The sequence below is a fragment of the Cyprinodon variegatus genome, unplaced genomic scaffold, assembly GCF_000732505.1.
Source record: "Cyprinodon variegatus isolate N-32 unplaced genomic scaffold, C_variegatus-1.0 Scaffold314, whole genome shotgun sequence".
NCBI lineage: Eukaryota > Metazoa > Chordata > Actinopteri > Cyprinodontiformes > Cyprinodontidae > Cyprinodon > Cyprinodon variegatus.
Window position 1 is genome coordinate 857,964 of NW_015150767.1, and position 19,541 is coordinate 877,504.

The 19,541-nt window shown below is 37.1% G+C and overlaps 1 protein-coding gene across 3 annotated transcripts in view; it reads right to left on the reverse strand.

Moving 5' to 3' along the window:
* insc (inscuteable homolog (Drosophila)) overlaps window positions 1-19,541 on the reverse strand; it is an 89,026-nt gene that overhangs the window by 59,862 nt on the left and 9,623 nt on the right. The window contains exons 1-2 of one of the 3 annotated variants that reach the window (XM_015384514.1): window positions 14,520-14,685; window positions 2,904-2,995 (exon numbers count right to left, since the gene is read on the reverse strand). In XM_015384514.1, coding sequence (XP_015240000.1) covers window positions 2,904-2,977 — 74 coding nt within the window. In that variant the 5' untranslated portion in view covers window positions 2,978-2,995; window positions 14,520-14,685. Of the gene's footprint in view, window positions 1-2,903; window positions 2,996-8,383; window positions 8,595-14,519; window positions 14,686-19,541 lie in introns of those variants that run through there. The other 2 variants (XM_015384515.1, XM_015384513.1) reach the window with 2 other exon arrangements.

Below are 19,541 nucleotides of genomic sequence, written 5' to 3' on the forward strand. Positions count from 1 at the left end.
GCACACAGACTGGAGTCAAAGAGTCAACAACTTCTCTGGAAACGTGAGTCAGCAACCAAATTCTCCTCTTCGAGTTCAAGAACCAAATTTCCTACTGAGCCTGAACTAATCACTGTGTCAACCCCTCATTTTTTAGTTCCGGTTCAGCAGTGTTCAGAGCAACACTTGATTCAGCATTATCTCTTCAATAAACCTGTTAAACCTTTCCCCTGGTCTCTCTGAATTAGTTTCTCTGCATGTGGGCTCTTGATAAAACCATGACACACACACACAGCTTAAAAACACTACAGAACAAAAAAGACATGGGAGAATTAGAGCTGCCCAACTTGTCAATAGTTCCTACGACATAGGCAACTATACATCTGTAATTGGCTAAAAAACAGCTCACAAGATGAGTTAGATGCAGAACAGTCACTATCATCTAATATCAGTGTTGCAGATCTTCCATTCATAGCTCAAACCTTAAAATGCATATGCATANGCTTTAAAAGCATCAGCATTAGCTCATCTTCGACAGCTTGGTGAGGGTTTCTTAAAATGACAGGATCCTGAAAATTACCATGCAAACACACGCCCTTTAACAACCTGGTATCATGCAAAAAAAAAAAAGAAGTATGATAGGCTTTCCTGAATGGATCAGGAAAGGAATTCTTGGAACATTTATTCAAATTAATTTTAGTTAATCTCATTGTGCAGAAAATTTCAAGAATATCAACAGACCAGGTCTATAATTAAAGGCGTATTTAAGAATAAAGAAGCAGAGCTACAAATGTCACCAAATGTGGATGATTTCCTCAGCCATATTCCTCCAAAATTACAGTCCAAAATACATATAGCACTTTATCCAAAGTGGATGAGTCCTCTTCACTTTCACTGGAAAATGGAAAACTGATTTATCAGTTAGGCATGATCAAACTATTTGGTCTAAAAACTATCAAAAAACCTTTAACATTACTAGAAATCCTAATTTATTATTAATTCAATAAAAATCATACACAGAGCACACTATACAGGCCAATGGGTGTTTAAGATGAGTTTTGCACAGTCTGATATCACAAGTAACAATAGGAATATGGAGATCTGAAATTTATTTCTAGACAACCAAATTGTTTATTCTAGATGACAAGTCATTGTGACAGGGAACTGTTTTTCAGGAATACATATTTATTCAAGGTAATACATATCAAAACGGCTTGCCATAGTATGTTGTAAGCACAATAATATTACAGGTTTATTTATTGTATGGTAGTGGATCAATGTATCTATTAAGGTAAAATCGCCTGTCAGCAGGTCAAGATGAAGAATAAAAACTTTGCTTTATTAGACAGGAACGGTCCATCATGTGATGGGGTTCCTTCTCAGTTTGATTCTGTCTTACAATACACAGTAAATTCTAAGTAGCTTTTTGGAGCCACTTCGGGTGTTATCAATCCAATAAATGCTTGTTGTTAGCAGTTATCAGTCCATGGAATGGCTTCAGATTGTGTCAGTGGGATCAGAAGGTTATCACCAACTAAATCATAATCCTAACCTTAAATTAATTCCTTTACACAATAATCTATTAATTTGTTATCTGAAAATAATTTCAGTAGTTCTTCATGTACTTTAAACATAAATAGATAAAAATAAAATGATCCACATCTCACTCATATTAAACAAACCAAAAACAAATATATGTCATACGCTGTCAAGAATCCTTTCCCTTTCAATATCTAAATCTCAGTGAAAAAAATGCTGATCATAGTTTTTTTTTGTTTTTTTTGTTTTAAACCTAATGTGTTTAACAGACCTAGTGAATATTTTTTTTTTATTTTCTGTTATGCACAAAACTATGATATAAATCTGACTAAATCAGGAAATAAAACAACTTGATTGGCTGTAAGGCAAGCAGAGACAGAGGACACTCCCAGTTTACTGAAGAAACCCTGCTACCGACCAGGTTAGCTCTGGGAAGAATGTCACTGCAGTGACAGAACCAGAGGTTGAGGAAACTCTTTGTGAAATGGAAAAGTCAAAGTTTCCTGATTCCAGGTTTAGAAAATTTAAGAATTTTCAGAAAACCTGCTTCATGAAATGGACCCCAGCACTGTTAATCCTGAAAGAATTGTGTTGTGGGACCCCTCTAAGTTTTTTTTTTAAGGAGCAAATTGTTGAGCTTTTTTTACTTTAGAAAGCTGTACAAATCCATTGGCATCCCTGGATCCAGCACTTTATCCAGAGGTGCTCCCAGTTTGGGGAGTTCAGGAGCTACGGCCGTATCTAAACAATAAACCAGTTACGGGAGAAGTTGCCACCTCAGAGTCATTGGACTTAAACCTTTATACATTCTGATCTCATATATAACTGATTTAAAACAAAACGGACGAAAAGTTTTGGATAAGGTGGAGAGTTTTAGATTATTTTTCTCCATATATCCGGTGAAGACTTCAAGAGGAAAAAAAGAAGCTTTTTTTCCCCTTGAAGACACCATGACATCTTTGCACAAAGTTACAGAATGTTGTTGGAGAGTCTCTGATGAATTATAAATGAATAACTGGAGACGGTGGGCTTGGATAAGAGCTTAAATGTGAGCCTCCTCAGTTAGAATGCTTTTTTTTGTAGATTTCTAGGGAACCTCAAGCAAAAAAAAAAAGGTTGACATAAGACATGTATATCTTATTATTTGAATTTTTTGCTTCACAAAGAGCAGTCTTTGCAACAACACTAAAATAATATTACATGTGATATGCTTTTTTTTAAAACAGCAAAAGACTGTTTTAAAAAAGAAAAAGAAAGAGTCCTATAGTGTCTCTTCGAGCTGCTGAGACTGGGTGTTCCTTAGAGCAAAGCTTTTCAGAGCTTACATGACTACATGACAACTGTGAGGTGCAGAGATCTAAGGAACAGGTCGTGCTGCCACTTGCCTCATCGGTGAAGAGGAGAGTGAGCTGCTCTGTTTGGAGCTGCTCTGAGGGGTCGACGCTCTTTCCGAGGCCATCTTACTTCAGTTCGGCTTCTGAAATGGAACAAAATGCATCACAATGAGAATTGCACAATGTTAGTGGGATTAATATCGCATCTTTGATTAGCGTCAGTATGTGTGACACAGTTACACACATTACACGTCCTGTATCCTCCGCCACTGCAGTGTTGTCCACTACAGTATCTCCTTATTGATCTACCTCCAAGCATTCTGTTCTTGTCATAAAGCCTTTTTTTTTCCTACAAGTAATTGAATTATCAATAAACCTCCCTGTTTTAAATAGCACCAAGCCACCGGTTGTGCCAGTGAAGTAATATTTCTTATCTGCTAATTTACTGGCTGGCCGCCATCCAGTGACTCTCTTTGCTATTTCGGAGCCTGAGCCCGACGCTTCTTAGTGGCCACAACTTTATCCCACTGTTTTATTGATGTATCCCATTTAGATTAGTCCATCTTCAATTGGGAGGAGCCGCAGATGCCCATCCTAACTCTGCCGAGCCCTTATCCTTTTAGTTAATGATATCCTCCAGAGGTGTGATTACATATTTTATCTCTGCAGTGGGGTGTAATTAGCAGGTAGTTATAAGCTCACGATTCCTGTTGCTGATCGATTTAGACATTTTGTAAAGCTGCTTAAATAAGCGGCTGAAATAGGATTCAATAAATTGGTATAAATCAAGAAGGTTTAAAGATCTCAGAGGCAAAAAAGATAAGATCGCAGAACAGCTGATTGGTTTGTGAAGGTTTGGAAACTTAGAGGAAAAGGCAGCTGTCCTAGGAGTCACTGTGCAGCGCTGCTTGGCGCAATTGTGCTGAAACTCTCGGTTACATAATTATCAGTATCAGGGGAATAAATGAGTCAGTGATTTTGTTGATGGAATACCCAAACGGATGAACGGGTGATCAGATCGAGTCCCGGTATACACAAACGCACAGAGAGAGACACAAGGAGGCAACAGGAATGGGCGGGGGTCTTTTAGCTGCAGTCTTGGCATGGCTCCTCAAGGGCCATTTTCAGAGAAAGCATCACAGTAATTCAGAAATGATACCGGTGCTGTGCCAGCACCATGGAGGACTAGCACACTGAGGCACTTTGTGTTTTAAGGGAAGAATGAACGTGAATGTATGTGACGTTTGGTTTAGGGATAACAGAGTGCGCAATACTTCGAACAATCAGTGGATGCTGTTTAATTTCGTGGTTACAACTGTTCCAATAAAAGTGTGGATAATAAATACTGACCCTATAATTACAGAGGGGGTCAAAGTCATCAAGTCAGAGTTGCAGCAGATTCCATTACATGTGCCTCCAGCTCATTACAACACTCTTCTGAGGATTAGCCTATAAATGAAGATGAGTTGTTCAATCAAGCAATTCCATCCTGGGTACTTAGAGTGTGCCACTAAGTGCCGTGTTAAGGACCATTACACTGAAAGTGATCACTTTCCCTTCTGTCACGAGCCACCACAGAGTTTTGGTTCTACTTAACATATAATGCAATAATCTGATACTAACCGCTCAGAGATTCATCTGGTCAGAAGTTTCTTTATGTTTATCATGGTTATCCACGGGATCTCAGTTAACTACGTTCAAACATTTGTTAGCACTCTTTGTTATTTTGGGTGCATAAATGTAACTGTATAAAGTAATGGAGACCTTTGCTCTAACACTGAAAAGTTCAACCTGGAATGAAAAATCATGACCAGAGTTTGTATGAATTTATAGTTCTGCAAAAATATATACACATAAAAACACTTGTACAAACAGCTTTATTTAAAACACATGTATGTGAACTACGCTCTGAATTTTTAATGTTTTATGCATGCAAATTGGATACCAAGATATATCACAAACTAGACTCCATGCTCCTTCTCTGCTCTCTTATGCTCCTGTAGATTCTCTCCAACCAGTGGGTGGACCTTTTTCTTATCACTTTGAGCATAGAACCAACCTGAGATCATAAACTGTCTTTTATTGGCTACTTTTTAAGGAAATCCATCTCTTGAGACAGCTTTATCCTATTTTCAGCTAGTGACGTTAGCAAAGCATCTTCAGGCTGTTAAAGAGTTAAAAATTGGTGAATTGAAGCCATCATTAAATACCTTAGTTTAACACAGTCATGAGTGTGTTCTAGCAGAAATTTGCTCTAAAATGATTAATAAATTATGAAGACAGCCAGGCCGACGTGCCAATTAGGCGGCCATCTTATGTCAGACCATAGGTCAGACCGCTGCTGTCAGAATGAATAGGAGACATTTAAGATTTCATTTTTATCATATGTAAGACAAGTCAAAGGTAATATAACAATAATAATTTTATTGTTTTGGTTACTGTCAAGAATTTTTGTCAAATCGTAGTGAATGGCAACAAGAAGATGGATGATATCCTGTTGGATCCAATAGATATATATAAATATATATATGTATCTATAGTTATAAGTTATATTTATAGTTATATACACTACCGTTCAAAAGTTTGGGGTCACATTGAAATGTCCTTATTTTTTAAGGAAAAGTACTTTACTTTTCAATGAAGATAACTTCAAACTAGTCTTAACTTTAAAGAAATACACTCTATACATTGCTAATGTGGTAAAAAAAAAAACTATTCTAGCTGCAAATATCTGGTTTCTGGTGCAATATCTACATAGGTGTATAGAGGCCCATTTCCAGCAACTATCACTCCAGTGTTCTAATGGTACAATGTGTTTGCTCATTGGCTCAGAAGGCTAATGGATGATTAGAAAACCCTTGTGCAATCATGTTCACACATCTGAAAACAGTTTAGCTCGTTTCAGAAGCTACAAAACTGACCTTCCTTTGAGCAGATTGAGTTTCTGGAGCATCACATTTGTGGGGTCAATTAAACATTAAAATGACCAAAAAAGAGAACTTTCATCTGAAACTCGACAGTTTATTCTTGTTCTTAGAAATGACGGCTATTCCATGCGAGAAATTGCTAAGAAATTTAAGACTTCCTTTAACGGTGTGTACTACTCCCTTCAGAGGACAGTTATTTGGTTGATTTTTGATCAACCAAATAACTGATTAACCAAACAACCAATAAAAATTGTAACTGATGGTTTAACAATCTGACTGCTTGGCTGTAGTCAAGTGTTAAATGAAAGTTTTTAATCTAGAAAGCAACTACAATGATGTACAGTATACATGTACAGCATACAAATCTTCGAGGTATCCTATTCGTTTGTCGTTTTACCACTGTAGATTGGCTAGAAAAACACACTACCATATTAGGTTGGTTGTTTCAACCAAAAGTTTGGTTGGACACATAACTATCAATCAGGTTTGTAATTACAACCATTTTTTGGCTGTATTGACCAATCTGTTTTAAGGGTGAACCTGAGTATGGTCAGTGGCTTGTATTTCAGCTTGTTTCTATTATTTTATTATGATAATATTCCTATCTTTGTCTGAGATAGATACATGTAAACCTCTGACCTGAAATATATAATGTTACACTACTAACCCAAAGTTGTACCTTTAACAAAATCAAGACCATATTCCTGCTGAGCGCAGACAGCCTTGTTTTCTCTCTCCTCTCTCATTCACCAGAACTGCAAGTGCTGCAGAAAGTATCCTGACTATATGCTAAGCTGCAACAGTAGTAATTTCCTCTCTGTCCTGGACATTTCTTTTCATGTCCCAGCTGAAACCTGAGATCGCCCAGAGGGGTTCCCTCTTCTGGTTGCCTTGGTGAACATATGGTCTCTAGGTAAGTCAAACAAAGGGCACCTCTGTCTAAGACTCATGTCACAAACCGGGTAAAATAACAACCACTCATAGACTCATTGAAGAAGTCACTGGGGTGTGTACCTACTGTAGTTACTCAAAGCATGTTTTAACTCTTTGAATAAGTGCTGAGGGGACTAAAATTATGTTTTATACTATATGTTTTCTATCTTCTTGTCACTTAAAGTTTACCAGTGACATTTCAAGTGATTTCTCATACTTTGTAGACTTAAAGTGGTACTGGGAAAGCATCACCCTCTAAAAACAGATTATTTAATTTTTTGACACAAAATGATGTAGATGCGATACAAAATATAACAAATGGTCAGTTCATTAACCAGACAGAATGATAGAAATATTAAAAGTAATTGAAGAATGGACAAAAGTAACTTTTAACTCTTTACTGAAAGCATCAATATTAACCAATATTGGGTTTTTTATGATGAGAGAAATAAGAAATGTTGGTGGGTACCACCAATAAACCTCTAAGCAAATCATTAATTGCTTTTTAAAATAAAAATAAAAAATCAAATAAAGTCCAAACAGATTCCCCGGAAGTTCACCTTTACCCTTTATCTTTTATATGTGTTTTTGTTTGCATAACCCTGAATCAGACAATTAGGCAATTATTTTAAAGTAATCTAAATATTTTTTCTAAAAAGGGAACAAGGCATGCAATCAAACGTACCCCAAGGTGCAGTTCTTGGCCTACTTTGTTTTGAGTAGTTTATGATAAATACTTTGGTGTATTAATGCAGTGCGGGTTGCGACATGTATGCTGATGACACTCTTTGATATGTAGCTGATGATGATGTTACATTTTTTTCAGCATCCACTGTGTCTGTGTTTGAGATCCGTTACAGTGTGAGGAGAGAAGTCATTCTCTTATTGTTAAAGGGCCTTACATTTAACAATCATTGTGATATAAATCTGTTTTTTGTCTGCAAAAAATCCAAACATCTTGTGCTAATTCTAATTTTTACAGTTACAGCGGTGCGCTTGTGCTCTGAGAAGGTTGCAAGAACCGCTTCAATCCCCACAGCCTGCACTATGGGTCCCTGAGCAAGACCCTTAACCCCCACACTGCTCCCCCAAATTACATAATTTAAACTGAAATGCAAATAGTTTTATAAAATGACAACAAATAGTTATTGATTACCAAAATGTTACAATTAATGGCCCAACAGCTTTTCTTTTCTTTTTTTATCCTCATTTTTATTTAAAACCTTGTGCACTTTTAAAAAAATGAATGAATAGATGAATAATAAATGATAACTAAAATTAAAAGCCTTATTAAAGGGTTTCTTTTTTATTGACAACAAACATTTAAAAAGGCACATAAAGAACACTAATGAATGAATGAAATGGGATTAAATGGACATACATGTTTCGTTGGATCCACTTTTCTCTGATTTACCCGCACTGATTTATGAAAACCTCCTTCATCATTTCAAAAGAAAAAGAAAACTATTCAAAATCTTTCTTATACCAAGTGGTAAAACAGAATGCATGGTTATAACCACCAAATGAACCCAAGAAACTGATTTGCAGAAAACAAAATACCACGGTACTTTGGTTTGGCTTCAAGATAATTCAAAAACCATTAGGTTAGTTTTCGACTTGAGCAGAGAAACCAAACATTGAAAGTCAAGAGGAACAAGCAAAATCACTCACCAGTTCTTAGAGGTCAGCGTGGCATTTAAAAGACACATTTAGTGAGCCTGTGAGTTCCCGCTTTTATATTCTTAAGTCTTCAGCTGTCCTTATAAGGTTCACATAGTTTGGATTTACTTTGGTGGAGCCTGTATACAAAACTCTACTTCTCCAACTGTTTTCAAGACACTCTGCCTAAGGATGCCTCTGTTGCATGAGTTGTCTTTGTGTGCTGGGCTTTATAGAAGACGCACACCCTGTGGACTGGCGTTTAAATAATGCTGTCCTCCTCTCCTTGAGCTATGGACTGGATTCACAGGAGAAGACAGTGGTTGCAGTCTCACCACAGAGCTGTCATGTGGGGACAAAATGAGAGCAAGAGCGGTACTGTATAATAGCCTGGGTGGGAACAGGCTGGAAGATGGTTGTGCTGAGCAATGGAATCAGCATTCCCATCCCACACATGAAGTGGGTTCTCTCAAAGTGGGCCCTTGTGTTTGGAAAGAGAGAGCCACACATGGCAGCAGACAATGCCCCATGCGAACCTCCTTAATGTTTGGTGAATAAAATCAACTTTCCCCTCGTACATCACGAACGTGACAGATAGCGGATTTTCTCCAGCTGCCTAACTGGTCTCTCTTCACCAAAACACTTTCTAGTATCTTAGAATCTAATTTAACCATCTAAAAATAAAATGATGTAAATTAAAAGCAACATACTGAATTCAAGGTTTTAAGCAGACTAAACAAATTTAGAGAAAGGCCTTATTAGCTAATTTGTGATAAACATTTTTCTCCTAAAAAACATACACTACATTTTTATTACACAACACTAATCTGTGCAAACATTTAAAGCACATAGTTTTGTGTCCAGACACAACAACTTTCATTATCTCAATAAAGCTAAATGCAGAACATTCCTTAGATAACACTGGCATGGGTAACCTATTTTAGGTGACAGCTGGTGGTTTGAGGGACGGTTGGTTGTTTGTCTTAGTGTTTTCCCTGTGATGAACTTTTCATCCATTTGAGACATATTGCTCCTCCTGACTGTTGAACAGCCAATCTGTGCAAAGTTATACCAAGGGATAGGCAGAGGGAAAAGCAAGGAAGAATAACTTGAGAAAGTTAGGACAGAATCAACTTAAAATGCTGAGAAATATTCCAGAAAACACCTAGCAAATTTGGTGAGCAAACCGTTCAAATACGGATAACCCCAGATGGCAAAGGTAACAGAATATGGCAAGAAAAAATTAACCAAATCACAACCATAATCATACTTATAGTTCTTGGCAGAAACGGCCTATTTTCTCTGCCTTTTTCAGACTTTTTAAGGTTCTCATTCTATCAGCAACATCTAATCCCACATTAACTGACAGTTAAGCAATAAATTTACAACATAGAACGTTATGTCCAAAAGTCTGAACATCTTGAGTCCAAGTCGTTTTCAAAAAACAAAAGCGTGTCTCAAAATAAACATGCCATCTCAGACTTTAGGGTGTTGCCTAACTTATTTAGACCACAATGTTCATGTTCACAGATAAGAACCTTAAATTATCATCATGTAAATTTTATGATGGTAGACAGAGATGTATCTTGAGCTTTGGCTCCCAAAGCACACTTCAATTTAGAATCACAGAATTCATAGCAAAGTGGATGATAGTTAAAACGGCTTATATTATTAAGTTTAGTGAGGTGATGGTTGGGTCTAAAACTTGCAGAAGACTTTTGGATGAAGTTGGTAAAAGTTGACAAGAAGCTCTAAGATGTTGACAGAAAACTTGCAGATCATGTTAAAGGAGAGCAAGGCATTGAGCAGAATAAAAAAAATGTCAAATGTGCAAATGCAGATTTTTTTAAATGTGCATCTGCACAACTGCACTCAGTACCACTGCAGATGCTTTGGTATGTATGGCAATGAGACACACCAACAACAGTGTGCAGACAACAACTAAAATTATGTTAAATACTAAACAAAGGGAGCAATGAACCAACCTGATCTAAGAGAATATACACAAATACATGGAATAGAACACAAGAAACAAAAAAGAAAGTGAGCATATTTGACTCCTATGGCTGAAACCTCTTTAAAATATCGAACAAGGATAGATAAACTGAACATCAAAAGACACTATAAGCAATATTCAGAAGTGATCGAAGACACAAACATGATTAAAAACCAAGACCCAAAAATCATGACAAAAATTTCTTTTGCCACAAATTTTCAAGTCCAAGTCCAAACATGCCGTGGCCTCTTTCCTTTTTTTGCTTTTTGTTCCTCCCGAATCAAATTACATGGTGGCTCCATTTAATTTGTTCAAATAACATGTTGGAACCCTGAAAATGATACTAACCGAAAAATCAGCCTGAATATTCACCACTACATCCAAGAGTTGTATAAATCTGAGCTTTCTTTTTTTCACACGCTTGGTAGAAAAAATTAGTGAAAAAAATGTATTAATAGACTGGCAGGACATTAAGATTTAACACAAAAAGGCCTCAGCTTAGGTTTGAACCTTATTGCTTTCAGCTAATTGTGCTAACAGCTAATGACACCCATCAATCCGTGTGTTTCCAAAAATCCCTGAGGTGTGTAAATCCTGGACTGAGGTGTGATTCTCTCAATATTTAGAGATAAAATAAAAAAAGATTTAAAAAATCTTACTTTGAAAATGTATGGTTGAATAAACCTATTTAAGATACACTAAACATATGTTTTTCTCAAAAGTAGAGGATACAGTAGAGGATATTGAATTTTCTCATATCTAAAAAAAAATCCAGAGTACACACTCAGCATCTGTAGAGCAACACTTGGCTTTTTATAGAAAATAATCTCACTTGACTTGGGGGACGATAACTACAGTGTGTATTTATTCATTTCTTGTACGACCTGTACAAAACTGACAGCTTCCACAGTTCTTCCCGCGTTATCGTAATGATCATTTCCAGAACAACCCATGCAGTTCCCAATCTCCGTCCACCTCATCATGGAAGGGACATAAATTTGCAGTTTTCCAAACACATACCAGCCTATTCTGCTAAAGCTGCACAGTAGCTCCAGCGGCTAATGATAGAAAAACAATGTCAACACTCTGACATGTTTCAGGGAGGATGATGGGTTTCAGTAGCGTCACGGGTTTGAATGTGGCACACTATGATGTCAGGAATAAATGTGTGGGAGGACGGAGAAGATGCATTCTTCCTTTTTCCTATGTATTTTTAAAACAATAAGAGGCTGAGTTTGGAAAGGAAAGTGGCAACAAAAAGTTAAGGAAGTGAAAATTATGAGAGGATAACAGTGGGGGATGGACCGTGGGCTTATGGAGCCATACAAACACCGTTTTCACAAACAGTTCCTCAGAATGAGGAGTTTATGGCTGGAAAAGTTTCAAGAAACAAATGTTCTCTTTATTTTTGATGTTCAGATTCCAAAGTTTGGGAAAAATATTATAGAGGCCTTGATTAAATCAGCTACATGTCAGTCAATGAACGACATTTCAGATTTGGTGCAGTTCTTATTGCTGTCATGTACACAGATCAGTTGCAACATTATGACCCTCTCATACTGGTCTGTGGCTATTAAGGACCATACATAACAAAATATAATGCAATATCTATTCTGACACATTTTCCTCTTAAGGATTAACTGCTTTAATAATTCTAGCCACAGCATTTAATCAGTTGGATCACAGTCAAGTCATCTTTTGCTCAGTGGATCAACAGTTTCACATATTTGGTTGAAAAGATCCATCTAGCATAACTGACCCAGGTTTACTTTAACTGAAATGCTCCAACATTTTTTTCCCTCTAAGTTAGAAAACTATATAGATACTATATATCTAAAATATTGAATCCAACAACCTGAAGACATTTTGGATAAAGGGTTATAGTAAATATCAAAGTCTTTGTGGAGACTTCCTGTTCTGGATGCTGGGTCCAGAAAAGAAACATCCTACCGTCAAGTTTCGTTTTACCTGCTCATAGAATTCAGCCTAAACACCAATAAGCGTGCTTGGCAGAGATGAAACGTGATCTTATGAGGTAATGCCAACTAGTCTCTGTTAGCATTACCTTGTCTAATGCGATAATATTAGAAAGCTATTACCTCAGAGATTATGTCACACTAACTTCTCAGTTCTGAGGTTAATAGTAAGTTCATTATGCATAATGAAAGCCTGTGACATAGATGTGTACCAAGATGTACAATTTTAATAAGCAACGGCAAAATTCAACTAAAAATAGCCCCATTTCAACCCATAGAAGGTAGTTCTAAGATGGTTATAGACAAAATATTGCACAGCTTAAATGTGAATGTCGAGATTTGCTAAGACACATAAAGATAGGACTCTTTGGCCCAATTTATACAGTTTATCTGCAAATAAATTCTGACTCAGGGTTTAGTTAATAACATTAATTGTGGGGATCATTCCTGGTTCCCAGTGGTGCAAAAAAATTATAAAGAGTGGCAGAAAAGATTTACCCAGAAAATTAGATCTTCAACATTGCACTAAATTATTCATATGCTTCAGATAATATTACATTTAAATTTTCAAGATATACAACCTCTGATTAACTTTCTAGGTGTAAAGTTGATTTGTTTCAAGATTAGACTAAAATTTATTTGGTACTCTAATGGAACAAGCTGTATCCAGCATTGTTTTTATTTTTGTCATTACACTGTTACAAGTACAGAGCAAAAAAACTAACTCTCCACATTAACCCATCCACTTGGGGAGCAGTAGGCTGCCATTGTGCGGTGCCCGGGGAGCAGTGTGGGGTTTAGGGGTTTTTCTCGGGGAGTGGGAGTCTGTGGGAGTGGGGCTTGAACTCAGAACCTCAGAATTTAGCTTCACGCTGAAGCAGCCATTAGCATGAAGGGTCTTGCCTAAGGAGAGAATCAAGTAATCGAGTAATAGAATCGAGTTAGAAATTTGCAAAAATGTAAATCTAGCTTTTTGTTCAGAAGTCCCAGCTTATTCATTCAGCCTCTATAAGTGCCCATCATCACAACAACAACAAAACAACAACAAACGTGGTAGAAGTCAAAAAGAAAAAAAAGTAAAAAACATACTAGTCTAAAGTCTCTATGGAAGATCGTGCGGTTGTCACCATGACTCAACAAAGCAAGCTCCCTCATTTCTCTGAGCCAGTTTCAAGTAAAATGTAGTATTCAGGGGTTATAAAAAGTCCACAGAAACTTCTGCTTATAGTTTTGAGAAGATTTTCTAAGAAAACATTCAAAAGCTACTGTAATGGATGATACACACCTTCTGTCTGCAGCCTCCATGGAGGCAATGGATTTGATTGGCATATAAAACGCTTGACATCACAGCCACACTTTTTTCCTCTCTCCTCTCCAACTATCTGGTATTTGCTCTGATCATAAGCTGTTCCAGATGAAAAACAAATGTTCTAAGATTTATCAGGAAGCAATATGGCAACTAACAGACTGAGTATGTTAAGAGACCTGGAAAAGTACTTCTGTGTAATTTGTGGGGCAAAGTGTGAGTCCTTTCAGTTACATCTAAAGTTATTATGATAAAAATTCTGTAAAAGACTTTACCAGACGTTTGCCATCTTTTTTGTTTAGCATGTCAGGTTTCTCAAGCATGAGCATTAAAATGCAAGAAAACCTCAAATTGTTCCTTCTAGAAAAATGCCTGGCTCCACAAATGTCCTTGTAAGGCCAAATCTAGTGCTGTCTAGTTGGGTCGTCTAGCATTCCTTTCTTTTGCATAATGTGGAATTTAAATACTATGCCTTCATACTGTTGCGTTTCTAGGCAACCCTTGATGCAGATGAGATCTCAGGGGTCAAGTTGCACACACACACTGAGGGAAGCTTTATGTAGAGACCTGCAGCTTCTTGATTGGGCTAGGATTTAGCCACCCTGCAAAATGTCACTCTAATAAATGTGGGCAGATCTTTGTATCACTTCAAGGCTGAAAATATTCACAGAAGCTCCAGAGGCTCTCAGAGAACCCTCGGCCGGGTAAAAGATTACATTCAGCTGCACAAATAACATCATCGCCTGACCACAAGTCTGCTAAAGTGAACACGCCATCTTCTTGGTTCTTTATAGCAAACTATTAAAGTACTCATAACTGGTATTTTCCAAAAGACAAACTAGGGAAAAAAGAAGATAGTTGCTCCATTACCTCATTAAGGAGGTCCGGCGTCTCCAGTTTTACAGCACTAGAATTATTCCAATGCTTTTGAAGATTCACAGTTTCATCTATAGTTAGCTCAATAAATAAAAAGAGAGTGTCAGAGTGGAAGTATGTAGCTCTGGGAGCCGTTCAAACAGTCCGAGGAGAAGAGAACGGCATCCAAACCCAGTGTTGTCCGATGAAGAGGATCGAGCAGGCACCTGACACCCAAGCAGTGAAGAAGCATGACATCAGGAGTTACTAAATAATGAATAAGCTAAGCTGTAAAGAAGTACAACACACACATTCTCACACACACACACACACACACACACACAAACACCACATGGTGAACAAGGAGTCAGACAATCATAATTGGAGGTAGCTTACATTGTGGTGAGGTAAAAACAGGGTATGCAGCTATAATCACTCAAAGCCTCCTGACACATGTTGCTAACTTTATAGTGAGTCATCCTCATGCGAACCCCTCATACACACTCAACTACACTTTGTCAAGCTTTAATTTCACTTGTTTTTGGCCATATACTAAATCAAAATGGAGAACATATCAGATGAGACTGGTTATTTGGAAGAGCGATAACAATGCTGCGTGGAGTGCAAAATGGCAAGATTGATGGGTGTGTCTCCGACCGCACCCAACCCATGAACAGTACTTTCAATGACAGAGCATTCCTGGAAGTGAGAAGCTGAACAAAATCCAGGCTGTTCTGAAGAGCAGTCAACTTTAAGAAGGAAAAGTAAAGAAGAGATTTTTCTCCTGGAGCAGTGCTACCCCCCACCCCAAGCACCAGACGTCATTTAGACGTTGGTTTTAAATCTGGTCGGTCCTTCATAGCCTCGGTTTAATCCAGAAATAGTTGTTGAAAATTAGGCTGTTTTTGGTCGGTCTGAGATTGTCCCTCTATAGTCCGCTAGCAGACGTTGAAAATACTAGAAATCACAGTTTTTAACATCTTTTCAACAGTCTGAATATCACGGTTTTTCACCTTTCCACCAAATGTGGACATTGTTTGGATATAAATCATGTCGTCTTTTCAATCAATTTTTGCTCAGTGGGTAGAGTCCTAAGACCAGTTAGTAGGTCATACAGCCAGATCGGTAATAAAATAGTTTAGACCTGGCGCGACCATTTAAATCAGCTGTAAGTCAATGATAATAGCCCAATGTTTACAGATCCTCTCCATTTAGTTTGACAGAGCTTCAGCTGTTATGCGAGATAATCTCTAAAAGTTAAAGTTTTATTTAAAAAAAAAAAATTAAAACTTGAAAGTCATGTTTCCTTTTCCTTAAACTGTAGTTTGCCTTGGCTATTACTGTTTGTAATCTCAAATATAAAGCATTTTTTTAAATTGCGAGAATATCTTTGCAAGGTATCACACCAGAAAGGTGAAAGAATCTACTTAAATGTAAGATTAACAACAAAATTTGGTTTCGAAATATTACATTACATAACACAACGCAGGAAAAACACCAGATCTGAGCATGCTGGTATTTTATTAACAGTCTGAAAATAACAATCCCAAACACGATGCATTTATTCCCATCATGGTGAACAAACAGGTAACCCTTCTGCTGAACCCAGTCTGGGGTTTAGTTTCATCAACTTTCAAAGCAAAGCAGGGCAGCAGGGCTCTATGGAAGAGACAATGACAGCACTGCTGACAAGGAACTGTAAAAGTGCCTTGAGCTCCCAGCTGTTTTAGCTACTCAAACTCGGCACTGGATCATAATAAAACCACAAGACTCAGGGGAAAACTCTATAAAACAGCAACTGAACAACTATGTTGCAACAGTTTTCAGAGTCAGTAAAAAAAAACACCAGCTTCACAAAGCTGAGGCAATGTGCATATAAAATCACAAATTACTCAAATGAAAATATGGCGAAGGGTTTTATTTATAAAGCTGTTAAAACAGATTGTACCTCTAATATAGACTGGCGGCATTGGATCACAGTATGATTATTGGCAGCCTAAGCATATACGGGAAGAATTTTGCTCCATTATTGTTGCAAACAAAGAACATGTTATGTAAATGTAAATAAAAAAAATGCAAACCAGGATTTAAACTTCTAAAAGCTTCTTAATTAAAAATTAACTTTGCACTTTTTTTTTCACATTATTTCTTTATTTATCCATTCTTTTGTTTTATTTTTTTTCTAATTTCTTTTCCTTTTTTCAGGTTGAGTTTTACAAATCATGTTCTTTTCAAATTGCATTTTACAATTTAAATTCCCTTCACTTATGGGGGCAGACTTTACTCTATGCGAGGCATAAAGAAGCATTTCTATTGGTCTGAAGGACATAACCAACAATACTTTGATTGGTGAAGAGCAAGTGTTCATGTTGGGCTTAAAGGGAGGAGAGTGCGATGTGTAAATACAATTTGAAAGAATGCAATTCGTAACAAACACATTCTGGAAAAACAGAATTTTGAAAGAAATAAAATGTGTAAATATAAAATCTATAAAACAATTATTAAAAATATACATTTTTGATTAACCAGCATAGTTGCGCTCAAAACCTTAGTTTTATTATGAAGTTTTTCAAAGTTAACTGAAGTGCATTTTTTCATATTTCTATTTGTAGAAAATATTCTCAGCTTTCTTTTGCAATTATGGAACAAAATCCACTACATAGGGCAGATAGGGGTAGTTTTTACGGAATCATCTCTACCTGATGTCAGGGAAACCTTTTCAAACTTGACTCTACCTTTAAGCCTGGATTTACAATGATGGGTAAAGGAGCTCTGGATCAGAAAGTGATCCTTTGCTGTCATATAGAGGGAGGCTTCAAGAGGATTTTTACATCCAAGTTTCTCATATTAGCTGCGTCTTTAGAACAGTGTAACATACCAGAGAAACCCAACCCTCTGAATATAAGTTGCTGCTAATGTGTGGCTATTATTTGGAGAAATAAATCCATCTCTAATCATAGACAATTGTCAAATTGGATCAATTGTAAAGGAAAGCCAGAGGCTTCATTTATGGGCTTTTGAGCGAACTGATCTTGAGTTCTCCAACCAAAGCAGTTTCTCGCAGGTCAACCCTACAGCTGTTTGACATTAAGAGGAGGGAGTAAATCAGGTTGGCTGGGTCTGTTTGTGGGTTTAAGTCAAAGAAAAAGAGAGGTTAAGAATCATAGGTGGAGGCTTTTACATCCTGCCCAGATCTTTCCTCCAGGGTGGGACTTTTCAGCACTTTTTCCTACCGACTGAACACTGATTTAAGGGCACAGGAGTAATAGGAGTCACATGTGCTCAACGTGATAAGTAAATATCAGCCGCAAAAATCGCACGGTATGCAAGAAATGTTCCGTACGTGCTGGCAGAGCACATATGTGGTGCTTCAGAGGGCTTTTTCAGTGCTTTTCTTTCCTCTTTGGGTATAAAAACCAAACACTGAGGAAGATTTTCTGGGTGATTAGAACAGGACAAACAGTATGCCAGGTGTAATTTAAGGCAGTATATTTAGACTAAAATAGTTGTGTACGGCTTAACAATAAGGTTAATACTTGGAGGGAACTGCCTGTACAATGGATATAAAATATGGGAGTTTAAGGGTAAATTTGCTGGTCATTGCTCACCTTAACCTTGATATTTGTCATTTTAACCCTAATACTGATTTAAACTCTAGTGTTAAACAAACCAGACCTTCCGTAATGCTGTGGTCACACCAAATGCGTTTTGAGTGTGAAAAAGGTCTCTGAATGCTCGACACTTCAGTTGTTAAGCTGCTCCGGTGTTTTTCTTGCAATCTAAAGAGTTGTTTATTTTTGTTGTTTTTTTTTTTACCAAGAAAGTCCACATCAAATCTTTTGTACAGTCACTTTATCTGGATTAAGGTTGAGGCGGAAGACCTGGCTGCACCATGGTGGATCCTCGGAGTCCCCAGTAAAATCTCTCTGAAGTCGCCCAGGCTGTCTGGATTTCCCATTGATGTTTATAATGGCTGAAGGTTAATATAGAGTTTTTTAGGTTTTAAGCAACAACTGTAAGTACTAAAATGTAAAACTGATTATTCTAGTACAACTTTTGACTATTTTAGTCAGTGTACAGAAGGTATTTACAAATGATTTGGCTGCATTTCAATATGAACATATATCATTGGAGTAATAATGATCAGAGCACCATTTACATAAAAAGCACATTCTTCTGACTTTCAAGCTGAAACCAGTTGAGTTAAACTCATTTATGTATTAATTCCTCATAGTTTTATGCTGACAGCTCTGCTGGAGCAGAAATAACGTCTTCCATGCAGTGTCAGTCTCTTAGGCAATTCCTGGATCAGTTTCTCTGATTGGTTGATGTTCAGCATTAAGCCGCAAAATTTCCGATTTCCCAACTCCGGTATCCGCCAGTCTGGAAACTTGAACAATCACGACTCGTTGCTCCTGACACCCAAATCGTGCTGCTAGAACTCTGGACACTGGCTGCTGTCTCCCCTAAACTTGGAATGTAAAGCTAAAGTCTAAACTGTCCTCCCAGAGCTTCGCTGGTGTGGTTTTGCACTTATGTTTTAACTACATTATCGTCTAATTAAATTTAAAACGTAAAGAAACTCATGCTTTAAAAGTTTTTGTGATAAAACTGTAATTTCTTATTTTCTACTCTTGAAAAGTTTTATGATTGCTAAAGCTATGGTTTCTCATAAAGCATCATTGCTAAACCTTGTGCATTTTGTTTGATATTTTTACAAAATGGCAGCTGAAACTCCATTTGATCCTTTAAAATGTTATGAATACGGTAAAAATTCCTAGTATCTTAACATTTCAAGGAAGAGAGCGCAGGAGTTATGACTGTTATTATCAAGAAAATGATTTCCCTCAAGAAAAAATCTTGCTTTCTCTCCCTGCATTTTAATAATTTAAGCTACATAAAGTTTAATGGAAACAGAATCAGAAAAAAAAGCAGAAAAAGCAAACACCTTATAACAAATTCTACGAAACTGCAGTTTCTTACACAGATATCAGAAGCAACCACACACCAATAATCATGCTTCAAGGTCAAATCAAG